We start from the raw sequence: 14856 nt of genomic DNA, 5'->3' as shown, positions 1-14856 counted from the left end.
TGACCTCGATCTGGGATTGACCTCGATCCGGAATTGACCTGCATTTTGGATTTACTTTTATCCAGAGTTGACCTGGATAAGTTCCTGAGCTCGATCCAGAATTGACCTACATCCTGGATTGACTTGTACATGGCATTGCCCCAGATCCAATATTCACCCGGAACAAGAATAAATTCGATTGGGTTCGTTCGATCCCTAGCCTGTGACAAAATGAACAGGATTAGAGTTAAGCGAGGATATTTCAAGTTCACTCTCTTGCAGTCTGGCCAATTTCAGGTCGTCCATTCCTTTGTTAAAACCACCATGAGTTATCCTTAACTGATACAATCAGATATATTTGCGCTTGTGACTTTTAACAAGTTAAACAATACATATAGGTAAGTGAAGAACCAACCCGTACTTTAAAGTAAACGCATGGATGAAACCCTCCTTAACACAATAATGATGCTGTTGTTCAAGCAGAAACACGACGGGATCCAGTGCTTTCAATAAAACTTTGCATCGTGGTTCTCCGTGTCGGGTTACGTAGCGCATCGTGGAGGGTAGGGGACACCGGGCAAGTGGAGTGTTTTCCCCCATCTATCGAGTTCACATCGTCCCGGACGACACATCATCACCGGACGAAATCAATATTTTCACTAAATTTTAACATCGACACGGCCTGAATTGCAAATTTGACTTGCCACTCCAAATTGCAACTTAAGCTGCTTTCATCAGCGATGTGTGTGTTGCAGCTTAAGAGATACTGCAATGGGCTAATGCTGTTCGTTGAATGGATTGAAACATTTACCCGCCGAGTCCTATGTGCACGCGCAACGGTGTCGCATGCAATTATGTCCTCCATGCAATACTATCCGGAGGACATTATTGCATATGCAATAATGTCCGCCGGACGGTTTTGCATATACAATCGTGTCCGCCCGGACGTTGCTGCATAATGCAACTGTGTCCACCCGGACACATTTGCATATGCAGTTGTGTCCGCCCCGAGTAAAACCGTCCTTGCAGTAAATTAAATGCCCTTGGTCGACGGAACACGTTCACAATTTGTTTTACAAGCTAAGTGCATGTCATGAATGACATGGGAAATGTTCGGCCGTCGGGTATTCGCTGCAATCATAAAAACACGTGAATATTCATGCTGCATAGGTTCAGGACACTGGCAGGCTCGCCTACATGTCCACCGGACGGTTTTTGCATAGACCCGGACACGATTGCACATGCAAAAGTGTCCGGAGCGGACAGTATTGCATGGCGGACACAATTGCATCTGACAACAGCCGCGTTTAGTAATCAGACTGGCCACAAGTCTTCCTTTGGGTTTCCAAAAGACGATCAGAACATAACGCACCGGACGGCGTAACTCAAATCAGACTTGCACCAATTCTTTCTTGTCGACTTGTTCAGGAAGAACAACGGTTCTTAGAAATGTCTTTTATTTCAACGCAATGGGAGACTTTCTGGGACGATAGAGGGCAGCAGACTTACCGGGTAAATCCATTGTTCTCAGAATTATGCGCATGTTCAGAACTACGTAAACAATGGAAATTTACCCGGTATGTCTGCTGCCGCCTAGCGTTGGAAAGTCTCCTATTGTTGTCAAGCAGCCACTCCCCGTGTGTTGCTTCGTTGAATCAGTTGCAACTAGTTTTAATGTTACGGGATTTTTTTTTTCCTTCTTTAAAAGGGCTGCATTTTGTTAGTAATTTTCCCCTCTCTCTTCGTTAAATGTTCGTCGCGGGAATGCTCAACCGCCCCCATAAATCCTTCAATCTAACTCATTACCCAGATTGTAAGGTTATTTTTAGCACTCCCAACATCCGAGATTCAATTTGCCAGGACTGGGGTAAATGTAATTGTCTTCGACTGAACCCATGCAAGTACAGGGAAAACCTCGTGTCACCCGGGGTCGAACATATATGAATAACAGACAAGGTGAAAATAACCGATTGTTATCTCCGCTGCGTACAAGGTTGAACCTTTCCCATCTTCCAAGAATTTTTTTCGCATGACAGCATTCGGGTAATTACTTTATTTGATAAGTCTACATTAATCAGACTAGTTAAGTATTCGGAGAAATTTGCTGGATGTAAATAATTGTATTAGATTCAGCGAAGTATTCGGTCGTTATAAAGCTTTAGCTTGTGGGATTAACGGGAAACAGCCAATGGCGTAATAGCGAAGAGGGAGCTCGCGGAAGGTATTGGTAGTTCCTTGTTGACCCCCAGTAAACTTTGCCGATTGATGTACGAAGAAGGAACAACTGAGGGTAACCCCAACAGAAAATATTATTTTGATGAAAAGATAAAATATTAATGAAAATGTAGACACAGTCAGCAATCTCTGTGTACGATGCAATTATTTACACATAATATAGACACTATCATGCGGTTCGTTTCTTAGTTTCGCTGTCCCATTATAACATTATGGCGTTTTGGGGGGGTCGATATATGACTTTTCAGTCTGTGTCAAAATTACTCGGAAAAGGGTACAAGATAAGAAGAATCTGATTTAAGCTCCCATGTCGTAACTACTTTCCGGGTCAGCCCGACCCGGCAGTTGGTCAGGCCCCTTGGGACCTGAGTCCGGCACCCGCGTTTTTAGAGTGTACCCAGTCCCAACTATCTCGTACTTTGATTTTGTTTTCCCTGCAGGTTACGGGTGTTCTCCGAGGAATCAGTGCCTTTGTTTGGTCCGCCGCTGCCTTCACCGGCCATTTTTGACGACTCCCATGCATTCAGAGACTTTCTTCTTGTTAAACGTGAGCTACTGGTCACCTAGCCTTTGGTCAAGGCGCACGCGGCACACCGGATAGCACGCACAGCCCCAAAAATGTAACGCACGAAAAAAGACTATCACCGCGAGCGGCGCAGCCGCGAAGCGCCTTTACCAACTGGTTTTGGGGGCCTTATGTTTTTCTTTACATTTGCCAACGATTTTGGTTGGAGAAATGTAACGAATTTGCATCGAACGTTCTTGTGACGTGATGCAAGTAATTGTGACTTCTTATTGGCCAGCAACTCACCACGCTAATGCATTATGCATTACATTTTCTCCCACCAAAATCGTTGGCAAATGTAAAGAAAAACATAAGGCCCCAAAACGAGCTGGTAAAGGCGCTTCGCCGCTCGCGGTGATAGTCTTTTTTCGTTACATTTTTGGGGTTGTGCGTGCCATCCGGTGTGCCGTGTGCGACTTGACTAAAGGCTACTTGTCACCATGCAATGTTTCAAGTTCCACTTAAAAGTAACCATTACATGTTGCACTATACCACCACAACGTTCCTCTTTTTGACAAGGTTTGATTTTGCCATTTATTCTCGCAGTTATTAACGGCGAGAAAGCAGCCTTTAACACACCGACCTTTTCCAATAAACGACAACGAACCCTTGAGATGCTTATCAAGAATCTACAGCAAGACCTTCCAGAAACAAACAAGGTAAAACAGAATCAACCACCAAGATCTCACCCACAAATTAACCTAAAAGATTCCTCATGAGATTATTATAGTACTATGCTACTCTCCATGTAACACCCGCCATTTTGTTTGTTGCTGTTCAGAATATGCTCAACAAGCGTTCCTTGAGTGACGTCATACCGGAGCCTGTATGGGGTTGGAGGAACAAGAAGGAAGAGGCACGACAGGTGGAGTTTGTAAGAGTTGGACAGGTACGCCAATATCCATTATGTATGGGATAGTGCCTGGGGTGCGCGCCATTCGTGTAAAGCGAATGGCCCATCGCGCCATTCGTACAAAATAATGGAGCGATTTCATAACAATAGCATGACGTCACAGGTGTGGGTTGACGATGTATAAGTTATACGATATCCGATATCCAATATTGATGTGTAAGGTAGATACTCACTTTGTAAACCGATTTGAATGTCCACATGTCCAGCATCAAAAAGGCAACATTGACATTCGCTGAACAAACCTACGTGAATGTCAAATATATAATAACGATATACATTCGTTGCACATGCCTATACCAAATATCCAATATCAATGCGCAAGGTAAACATACATTGTACAAAGTACCTATGTGTGAATGTCCAATATGGATATGCAAGGTATGTATTCACTGTACAAACCTATTCGCAAGTCCGCATGTCCAATATTGTAGACATTCACCGTAACTAACCTTTTCGAACAAGCAACAATGACATTCACTGTATTGAACCTGTTTTAATATCCATTATCGATCTGCAAGGTAGACATTCGTTACACATGCCTATGTGATTGCCATTACTCAATATCGAAAAAGCAACATTAATATTCGTCATATACACACCTATGTGAATGTCCAATGTACATTATGAAACTACCGATTGGTATTATTGTCTGAATTGTTCTCTAGCTGTTGAAACTGAAGACAATCGTGAAGGGTGATGCGCCAACCAGCTTAGCCACGACGAGTCTTCTCAAACGAGAGGTTCGTATAAATTGCGTCAAATACCGTCACTGTGTTCTTGTTGTTGTTGTTGCCATCTTGGTCACGTTCCCGTGTGTGCGCAAAGAAAGTATCTTTGCTTTAGACATATAGCACCAGACTATGTGTGTTGTTATCTAGCCTCTGTTTGGTTAAAGTAAACATTAATGTGCAGTATTTGAAGAAACAATATTAAGAAGATGGCGTGTGATATTAAAACAAACATTAAAAGGCATTTTAACATTCATAATGGAAACTTTAATTGGATAATACAAAAGGTTTAGTTCATGCAATAACATTTCAGGCCTTCATGCGATTTTTAAGATGTACCTGATTGTGAACAATTAACTGTTTAGTGTTTTCATCAAGTTTGAATGTCAAAGAATGTCTAGAATAGTTTGTGTGGAGCTGTATATAACTATTCATGTTAGTGTTTAAAACTTTGACCACACAGCCATGGGAACCGCAGTGCATCTATAACGACTTCACACACGAAGTGCAGTGCGGTGATTCATGGGGTAAGTCTGATTTTTCAAAATGAAGATTCAGAATGTTATTGCTTCGGTCGAAAGCAGGCAAACAGTTTTCTTTGTGTCGCCTAGATTAATTTAATTGTACCTCTCGCTATAATATTGGTGCATAATGTATAATTTTATGTGTGTATTTTTTTTTCAGGTGACCGGCTCGTCGTTGGCACAGAAGTTGGAATATTCTGTATTGAAGGTAATTTAGTCGATATGTTGCCCAACATCTTCTGCACACTTCGTTGTTACTTTCATAAACAAAATAACCTCTCCCCAATTAAGATTAAGATAAAAAAATATATATATATGTTATTGTCATTATTATTGTTATATATATATTATTGTCATGATGAAAAACATGAAGTTTGTCCGCCATGTGTAAAGGAGACTACATTTCATACAAGAAAGGCAAGAAATTTCCATCATGTTCAGAAAAAAAGTGCACCGATTTCTTAACAACTTTTTTTTCTGTATCTTTTTAGAGGGGCTCCCTCCACGCCTACTCTTTGACCGAACTGTGAACACTAAACAACTGAGCGTCGTTGAAGCACACGATCTTCTTATCTTCAGAGCCGATAAAGGTACAGACTTTAATACTCAATAATCAACCCATCTGAAGCTACATGGGGTTATTTTATCCCTTACCTTTGGAGTGGTCATAGTGGGCCCTTTTTACACTAGAGCAGTTTATCAAGGGTCCCTTGCTAAATTTTAGCATGGGTTACACCATGTGTTTTCGAGTCGAAGTCGTGACAACTATATCCATAGGCGAGATACTTTGTAATAGTTGCTCTGACGGAGCACGCAGCCGTGGGTCCCGTAAAGACACTTACTAAAAACCAAGAACACTTGTCGTGGAAGAGTAAGAGTTATAACTCTTACACGCATACTTGTATACACTTCTCCATTGCGGGTTAACCCGGTAACCATTTTGGTCAGCATAATTATGATGTGCTTAACTACTTCTTGTGCTTAAGCAGCTCTGAAATTGGGCCCCCGCTGCAATTACAAATATTAAAAAAGCAACTCTTTACCTAGAGTGGCTTTTAGACTTGTTTTGGGCGACCTTGCTTTAAAAAAAAAACTTGTTCGGAACCTTGAGTAACATTTTTCATCAACTGCTTTCAATAATTTGTTGCGTTTTTTATTTGTCCGTCAGGGAAGGAGAGTCGTGTTTATGTTTTTCGACTCACTGATTTTGAAGGCGAACCAAACGAATTAATGGTGCGAGCTAAGACTGATTGCAAAGACCATAAGCTAGAAAGAACGAAAGGTAAAACCAAGTGTAATTGATCAGGTCAACTCGACCTTTGTTTTATAATGTTTTAACATTATCAAAAAAAGGTCGAGTTGTTGAAACGATGTAGGCCTATAGTTGTATAAATATTGCAGTGACATTTAGTCCATCGAACAACATTATACTGGTGGCACAAAATAATTGTACACAGGTCAGCATTAAGTAGAAACTGCTCATGAAATATCAGTGTGAGTGTAGGCCTTTTAGTTACTTTGATGTCCTTAAAGCCATTGGACACTTTCGGTAAAATAAAAAACATCACAGATTTGCAAATAGTTTACAGGGTTTACAGAAGGTAATGGTGAAAGACTTCTCTTGAAATATTATTCCATGAAATGCTTTACTTTTTGAGAAAACATTAAAACAATATCAATTCTCGATAGCGAGAATTACGGATTATTTTAAACACCATATCAACACACGGCGAAACGTGCGGAAACAAGGGTGGGTTTTCCCGTTATTTTCTCCCGACTCTGATGTCCGACTGGGCCTAAATTTTTACAGGTTTTTTATTTTATATAGAAGTTGTGATACACGAAGTGTGGGCCTTTGGACAAAACTGTTTACCGAAAGTGTCCAACTTCTTAAATTTATGATGATGGTTTTGTTTTTCGTTTACTCCACAACAAGGATGTCATCTGTATGCCTTGAGTCGGCCTGGTGGTAGCCACCTACGTATGGTAGTAGCGGTAGGCAAGAAGCTACTAGTGATGGCGTGGAAGCACAGCGCTGCCTGGACGGCATGGTGTATGCAGGCCGATACAGACCCCGTAGAGGGATTCACGTTCGTTAGGGTAGGTATATGGTTTAAATGTGTTCGTTTAAATTCCAAAGGTCAGTCGCGTATTAAAGACACTGGATACTATTGGTAATTGTCAGAGACCAGTCTTCTCACTTGTGAAAATTTGAGCTCGGTCGTCGAAGTTGCGAGATAATGATGTAAAAGGTTGCGAGATAATAATGAAAGAAAAAAACACCCTTGCCATACGCAGTTGTGTGCTTTAAGATGCTTGATTTCGAGGCCTCAAATTCTAAAGCTGAGGTCTCGAAATCAAATTCGTGAAAAATTACTTCTATCTCGAAAACTACGTTACTTCAGAGGGAGCCGTTTCTCACAGTGTTTTATACTATCAACCTCTCCCCATTACTCGTTACCAAGTAAGGTTTTATGCTAATAATTATTTTGAGTAATTACCAATAGTGTCCACTGTCTTTAACCGAAGAATGCGCTGATATTGGGGTACATTGGTCAAGTGGTACCCACCCCACCCCTATTGTGTCTTCAGTGGGTTCTTAGAATCTCAAGCATCCTTTGGAGGATTTTGAGGTCTGTATACAAGAGTAAAATAGTGTTTTAACATAATGATAACATTGGAGGGACCTGCCCCTCGCCACCATTAAAGAGCACGGTACTGGAAGGTGGACTGCACCATAACGTTAATGTAGTAGGCATAGTGACATTCTGGAAGCTCTAAATAGACATTATGTCCTAGTATTCAATGCAATTCCATTCAATGGAAGTCATCACTTTCCTGTACTAACATTAGCATAGTCAAAAATAGCTCTGAAAAGACATTATATGTATCCATTTCGAGTTTATACACCATTTATTTCCATCTAACAAAAACACCAGACAGTTACAAATACAAAACAAGCTAAGTAAATGTGACAATTATTAATCATTGTTAATATCCTTGGTTTGATGTTACAGGAGCTTGTAGCCGCTGAGGTTCCCGTCATCATGTCCCTGGTAGACGGAGGGAGAGATGATAATCAGATATGCGTTGCCTTCCGTCATCAGTTTGACCTCATCAATGAGAAGAATGGAGATACATTCCGGCTACATCTCGTAGAAACAAGCAAAGTAAGTGCCGAAAGTAGAAAGACCGTCACTGATGTCATACATCATGTAATTTAAAAGGGCTATGCATTATTGTATGACAAAAAGCACAGTGCGAGTGCCGAGCGTAAAAAGACAGTCACAATGTTCCATCATCTGTAATACAATAAAGAGCTGAACAATGTGACAATCAGCAAAGTAAACTCACTCCGAAAGTAGAAAGACAGTCACTGTCGTTCCATACATAATATTGTCCATACATAATCTAATACTACATAGAGTTGTAAGTAAGTGACATACCGAAAGTAAGTTCCGAAATAAAGAGACAGTGCTTCGCTTCCAGCTAGCAGCACCGATGCTGGTTCGCGAGGCCTCTGTCGATGCCATTGTCTTTTTGACACAGCTTTTCAAATAGAACACCAGCCGATGATTTCACAAGACTCTTCCTAACTTAGGAATTAATCTTAGGACTTAGGACGAGTTTAGTTCCGTATCCAAATACGTTGGACGAAATTAACCTATCCTAAGTGAGGACGGGTTACTCGTCCTAACTCGAGTTAGGATTAATCTATAGCGTTTCGTCAAATCGGCCGCAGCTTCCGTTTTCGATGTAGCTCAAACGTCTCGTAGTAAACTGCTTCTCACACTTGCTAACTCTTGTTTTACAAACAGCAGGTTAATCTTGTGTCTGCCTTAGACATATACGAAGACGAGGAGCCGGAACTTCTTCTATCATACAACCGTAAGTTGGCATTTGATTTGTATATTATTTGCCCCCCCCCCCTCCCCCTGTTGATCCACTGCGGGATGAAGGCCTCAGCACGAGGCCTCCAACATCCAAATGTCTCTACTTTGTGCTTGGTGGTACCATGTGATTGTCCCCCAGTATTGTTGCGGCTCCTCTCTCCATCTTTTCCTCTGGTATTAACCTTTTAAATTATGGCAGACACTGTAGAAGGCACTGGCACTGGGTGTACATTTATGCAGACAAATTTACCCAAACCTAATAGTGTCATACTTTTGTGTTCACCATTCTCAAAATGACTTAAAGACACGGGCCACAATTGGTAATTACTCATAATAGTTATTAGCATAAAACCTTACATGGTGACGAGTAATGGGGAGAGGTTGATAGTATAAAACATTGTGAAAAACGGCTCCCTCTGAAGTGACAAAGTTTTGGAGAAAGAAGTAATTTTCCACGAATTTGATTTAGAGACCTCAGATTTAGAATTTGAGGTCTCGAAACTAAACACATATAACTTTGTGTGACAAGGGTGTTTTTTTCTTGTATTATTATCTCGCAACTTCGACGACCGATTAAGCTCAAATTTTCAAAGGTTTGTTATTTTATGCATATGTTAAGATACGCCAAGTGAGAAGACTGGTCTTTGACATTTACCAATAGTGTCCACTGTCTTTAAACGTTTGTTTAAAGTGATTGATTCCTGAGCTTCAATGGTTATCGGTTCTGCGTCTGTTGTATCCTTGCTCAGCTCCATTTTAGACTTGTGTTCTACCATTGCTTTCAATTCTTCTTTATTTGCTTACCAGACATGTCTCAGTTCAAGAGGTTATCGGGCGAGTGCTCATCGGACTTTGACATACATTGGAACTCTGCACCTAAAGCCATCGGTAAGACATTATAAAAACCATTGTTAATACAGTATGATAAGGATAAAAAAAAACATCAATATTTAAATTTAGTCTGAAAACTTACTGGTTATAATAATAGTAGCTTCTTATTTAGCGCGCCCATCCGTACACAGATCCGTCACTCATTGACGCTCAAGGCGCTTTACCATACAGTATTTTTCCTGCAAGGTATGCGGGACTACGTTTGAATTATGAGATTTACTCCTTAACATATCACCATTTAATGGTTTATAAGGTGCTGTGGCGCAAAAAGCTGCCAATCAAACCAGGATTGTGAAGTTCATACGAAAACATTTTTCTTTCTGTGAAATATTTCCCTCTGAAATAAAGTTGTTGTTGGGTTTGTTTTTCAGTTTGTGCCTTCCCTTACATTCTGGCGTTCACGCATGACTCTTTGGAGATCCGACTTGTCGTCAATGGTAACCTAGTCCACACCATGACTATGCCCCACCTCAATCTCATCTCGTCCAAGGTAAGGCTGGATACCAGTCACCAACCGCGACCATCTTTGTTTGGTTCCCCGTGTACGATTGGTACGGTTTACTACCAATGCAAAAATGGTACCATTCTATAAATGGATGTCATTCTACCAATGCAAACACAACACAATTCTATTTACCTTTAAGCCTGAATTTTAACATTAAAGTATTAGATTTGTAGAAACAGAAAGTGGGTGAATATAGTCTCGTTTATACAAAAGAAAATAACTTCACACCATTTGCAGTAAAAACTTCTTTTTAAAACGGACATCCAATGGCAAATTCCCAAACCCTCCAATTAAAAGAGAGTCTTTATGATAAATGATAATAACTAACTCATTGATCGAGTTAGTTTGTCTCGCACCTTACGTTACAATGGTGTACAATGCCGAATGAACTAAACATTCTCTTAACAAAGATGTACAGACCATTTGAAATATGTACAGACCATTTCGAGAATTTTTGATGTTGACAGAATAATGCACTTGAACGGTATCAAAGAGTGAGGAATTAGCGCGAGGTTAGAGGCTTGCAACTGATTCCCAATTTCCTATGTTGGAAAGTGAATGGGTCATAAAACTGATTTTGACCTTGTACTTAAGGGAGATTTAGTACCAATGTCTTGAAAATAAGTTTGTAGATTTTGCTGATTTGATTTTGGTTGATGCCCCACAGTGTGATCTGCACTTCACGTCTACGGGTATACCAGATCTACTCCATGGTCTGCAGCCTAGTCCCATGGATCCAGTCAATCCGTTCTCTCCACTAGCAAGCCCTACCAACCCAAACGCAGGTAATGACAATGACGGTAAAGTTGGTTTATTATTGGACATTGAACCATTGGCATATGTTTGTACAGAGAATGTTGCTTTTTCGATATTGGACAGTGGACATTCAAGTAGGTTTGTACAGCGAATATCAATGTTGCTTTTTCGATATTGGACATTGGACAGTCAAACAGGTTTGTACGGCGGATGTTTTTTTTCTTTCGATATTGGACATGGGACATTCAATACAGCGAATATCAATGTTGCTTTCTCTATATTGGACATTGTGCATTCAAATAGGTTTGCACAGCAAATATCTATGTTGCTATTTGATATTGGACATTGGACATTCAAATGGGTTTGTACAGCGAAGATCAATATTGCTCTTTCGATATTGGAAATTGTATAAAAAGGTTTGTACAGTTTATATCAACCTTGTACATCGATGTAAGCAGCATTGATGTTTAATGTATAAACCTATTTGAATGTTCAAGGTTCAATTTCAAACTATCTTTACTATTATGTAAATGACAGTGATATAAACTAACCCTATTAATCAACTAACATCACTAACACTTTTTTTGCTCACCCTGAAGTAAATCAAGAATCAAACTAAATATCGAGGGTCTTCAGCGTTGATAAGTTTACGCAGGGGTGCAAAGAACTTGCGCGATGTTTCGCTTTATGAACAAATTTTGTTGAAAGTTTTTTTGTTTCATTGCCGAAACCTGGCAGTTTGATAAATTAATGACTTTTTCGATTTCGATACCAATTCTGATAATATCAGCAATGATTTAAGGTTTTCCTTTCTCGCCACTTTGCCAAACTCAAGAGTTATCAACACGTACTAGCTGTTAATGTCTGAATCGAACACCACCTTTAAAAAAAATTATCTTGCTGTTTCTGTGTTAATACAGTGGGTCCGATAATGGGTTCTCCAACGCGCGTTTTCAAGATACCACTCATCAGTCTTGTTGGGCAGATGACTGAGCGGCCCGTGCAGACCAACAACAGCCGGCCGAGATCGTTCATCTCTCCTCTGGTCAACATCGCCGAGACGTCTTCGGGAACTACTAAGGGCCTCTCCACAAGGCCCCACAGTGAAACATCACTAGCGGCCTACGAGAAGAACTTCGCAAATGATAACAATCTGGAGGGACTAACCCCCTGGCGGAACAGCAATCCGCCCAGGCCGTCTGCGGAATACTCCGACTCCGGTTACTCCGAGTCGGATTTTTCCTTCGAGTCGGCCGACTGCACGTTCCCGTACGAGTCACTCCGGGGCGGTGGCAACGGGCAAGAATCGGCCGAGATGCGGCGTAAAATGTTCAGCTGTGTGCGCTCTCCTCGTCTCAACAGGCGCACGTTGTCTTCGCAGACAGCCGACCCAGACGCAAGGGCTGAACTCCTTGGTACCTCCAAGCACAAGGTGCTCTCCAGACCGCGCTACGGCTCCAACCATTCCGACTCGGTGTTCTACGGTTCCTCAAGGCTCGATAGTCGGTCCAGCTCAGTGGCTTCGGACTGCGACTCGCGGTCAGACACATCCACGTTACAATCATGGCCACGATCACCGCGGATCGGGAGCAGCTGTAGTTCCACGCAGTCCGAAGCCGAGATGAGAGCGGAGCTCTTGGGGAAACTCCTACGGTCTCCTAAGCTCGGTCGCCCTTCGACATCATCGTCCACACAATCAGACTCCGAGGACCGTAGCTCGGTGTTCGAAGGGGTCAGTCCAATCAAAGATAAATCTGCCACACCTTTCTACCTTTCGTCGTCTGTTGATGAAGACGAGATCGACTTAAAATGAAATCGGATAATGACGATAATGTTATTTCTAACAGCCTATGTGCATAAAGGGTATGGGAAATCTATAATTGTGACTCAAGAACTGTTATTTTTGTATTGAATATTTTTAAATGCATTCCAGCATGTCTACCTTCTGACTGACTATCCATACTCGCGTACGCCACAATATTTTTTCTGAAACCTTGTTGCTACTTTTATTGAATTTCTTAAGATGCATGTTTTACGTGATATACTTTCCATTATTATTGCCCAGTCATCAAAGTGTTTTTTATATTATAATTTATATGTAAACATTATCCGGGAAGCTTGTCTTCTCGCAAACTAAGAGATTGTGCTGGAAACAAAATCTTAAATACATCGACATTTTGGGTAACCGGTTTTTGAACGAACAAAAAAAGTGACTTTACCCCCAATTGACTTTGCAGGATTTGGTAACAGAGTCCTGCAAAGTACACTGATATCATTGGACCATGCAAAAGTGTTGTTCGAGGCTTTGCGTTGTGTGGATGAAAAAAATACGGTTTCTGGTTTTCCAAAGTTCTTAGAAACATTGACACGGGAATTTGACGATTGTCTTGCACATCCAACTTACAAGTATTTTATGAAGGGACTATTACATTTTTGTAGCTTTTAATTAAATTATATAAATATAAAGTTGTATCTGACGGATTATGTGACGTTGGACTGTGACAGAAGCCAAGATTGTGAGAAGGCTTATAATACACTCTACTATAGTCGGGGACAAATAGGTGACTTATCTGAAACAGTTTTTAACAACTTTTGTCTTGCCAGATTTAAAATGAAATGATGTATATGTATATTATGTGTGTTTTAAACATTACAAGTCTCTACTCTAATTAAGAAGAAAAATGTGGTTATATATTTATTCATAAATTGTGACAAGATGCTTTTTTGTACGTTATGATATTATTTCAGAAAATCTTGGTGTGAGACTATGTCTTTTTTTGTGCGCAACGTCTACGCCACTTCGTCAAGCTTATTCAGTTAAAAACAAAAATACAACATCCGCTCCGTGCACGGTCCATTGAGGGCGCTCTTTACTCAAACGAAAAGCTCGTTGTCACAGTCGTGTCGATAGAATATTGCAGGCACGCATTCACGTCAAATGCTGTTTAGTGCAAATTATTCCTGAAATATATTTACTTAACACGGCTTTACAGCTATGCTGAAAGTAGCTACTTCATTATGTGTTGATACATTCGCGCTTTAGAAAGACATTGGTTCAAACAGGAAATAACACGATTTAAGATTGTGTTTTTTTCCAAAAAATAACTACAACTTCAGAGCCATTTAATTTAAAAACCCTTTTTTCTATGGAGAGACTTTCAGATAGTCACAGCTTCGTTGTTTCTACGTACACGGGCAACTCGTCCTCCTAAATTATAAAAAGTATACAGACTATTATTTTAGACAATATTGGGCGGGAATCCAGTGCCTTCGGAACAATGCTAGAGTCACAATGGTATATACATTATCGCAATAACTCGGTAAAGGCACGTTAGGCTTGGAGTGAGCTGGACGAGTGAGGGCGCTTTCAGAAGAGTTTGTACACAGTTCGCGGTATGGGGAACAAAATCCCTTACCACAACTGAACCCAATTTAATGGCTCTGCTTACCGCCGAATTCTGCGCTCATGATCGCCATTCTCCGCTTACGTGCAAACGCCGAATTTCTGCGCACAGCCGGCCACGTGGAGTACGCACGCGCAGAAGCCAAAAATCCCCACTAACCCTGAAATGCGCGTGACATAACAAAACAAATGCCCTGCTTTTGTTAGAGTCGGTTCTTTTCTAACGGTAAGCAGAGCAATGCAATTGGGTCCTGGCAGACTGATGCCAAAATAAACGACCATATAAAATATTTGGATTTAAGACAAGCAACGAGAGGATGAACAATTTATTAAACCCTTTTTGTATCACACAATTTTCGGGGTATGCCTATAAGCTCGAGCCCAAAGCAGTTTCCTTTTAAAGCCATTGGACCCTTTCGGTAAACAGTGTTGTCCAAGGCCCACACTTTGTGTACCACAACTTC

The 14856-nt window shown here is 40.8% G+C and overlaps 1 protein-coding gene across 2 annotated transcripts in view; it reads left to right on the top strand.

Moving 5' to 3' along the window:
- The window catches only part of LOC117303104 (GTPase-activating Rap/Ran-GAP domain-like protein 3), a 73932-nt gene extending 60742 nt beyond the window's left edge, over positions 1-13190 (top strand). Inside the window, exons 12-27 of one of the 2 annotated variants that reach the window (XM_033787194.1) lie at positions 332-377; positions 2655-2761; positions 3326-3438; positions 3561-3668; positions 4358-4432; positions 4884-4947; positions 5105-5152; positions 5436-5534; positions 6113-6226; positions 6881-7044; positions 7962-8114; positions 8766-8832; positions 9645-9725; positions 10100-10218; positions 10901-11018; positions 11910-13190. In XM_033787194.1, coding sequence (XP_033643085.1) covers positions 332-377; positions 2655-2761; positions 3326-3438; positions 3561-3668; positions 4358-4432; positions 4884-4947; positions 5105-5152; positions 5436-5534; positions 6113-6226; positions 6881-7044; positions 7962-8114; positions 8766-8832; positions 9645-9725; positions 10100-10218; positions 10901-11018; positions 11910-12802 — 2369 coding nt within the window. In that variant the 3' untranslated portion in view covers positions 12803-13190. Of the gene's footprint in view, positions 1-331; positions 378-2654; positions 2762-3325; positions 3439-3560; positions 3669-4357; positions 4433-4883; positions 4948-5104; positions 5153-5435; positions 5535-6112; positions 6227-6880; positions 7045-7961; positions 8115-8762; positions 8833-9644; positions 9726-10099; positions 10219-10900; positions 11019-11909 lie in introns of both variants that reach the window. The other variant, XM_033787193.1, reaches the window with a different exon arrangement.
- The last annotated feature ends 1666 nt before the right edge of the window (positions 13191-14856 follow it).

The sequence above is a fragment of the Asterias rubens genome, chromosome 19 (genome assembly GCF_902459465.1).
Source record: "Asterias rubens chromosome 19, eAstRub1.3, whole genome shotgun sequence".
NCBI lineage: Eukaryota > Metazoa > Echinodermata > Asteroidea > Forcipulatida > Asteriidae > Asterias > Asterias rubens.
The sequence above is the reverse complement of the archived record's forward strand: the minus strand, read 5'-3'. Positions and strand labels throughout refer to the sequence as shown.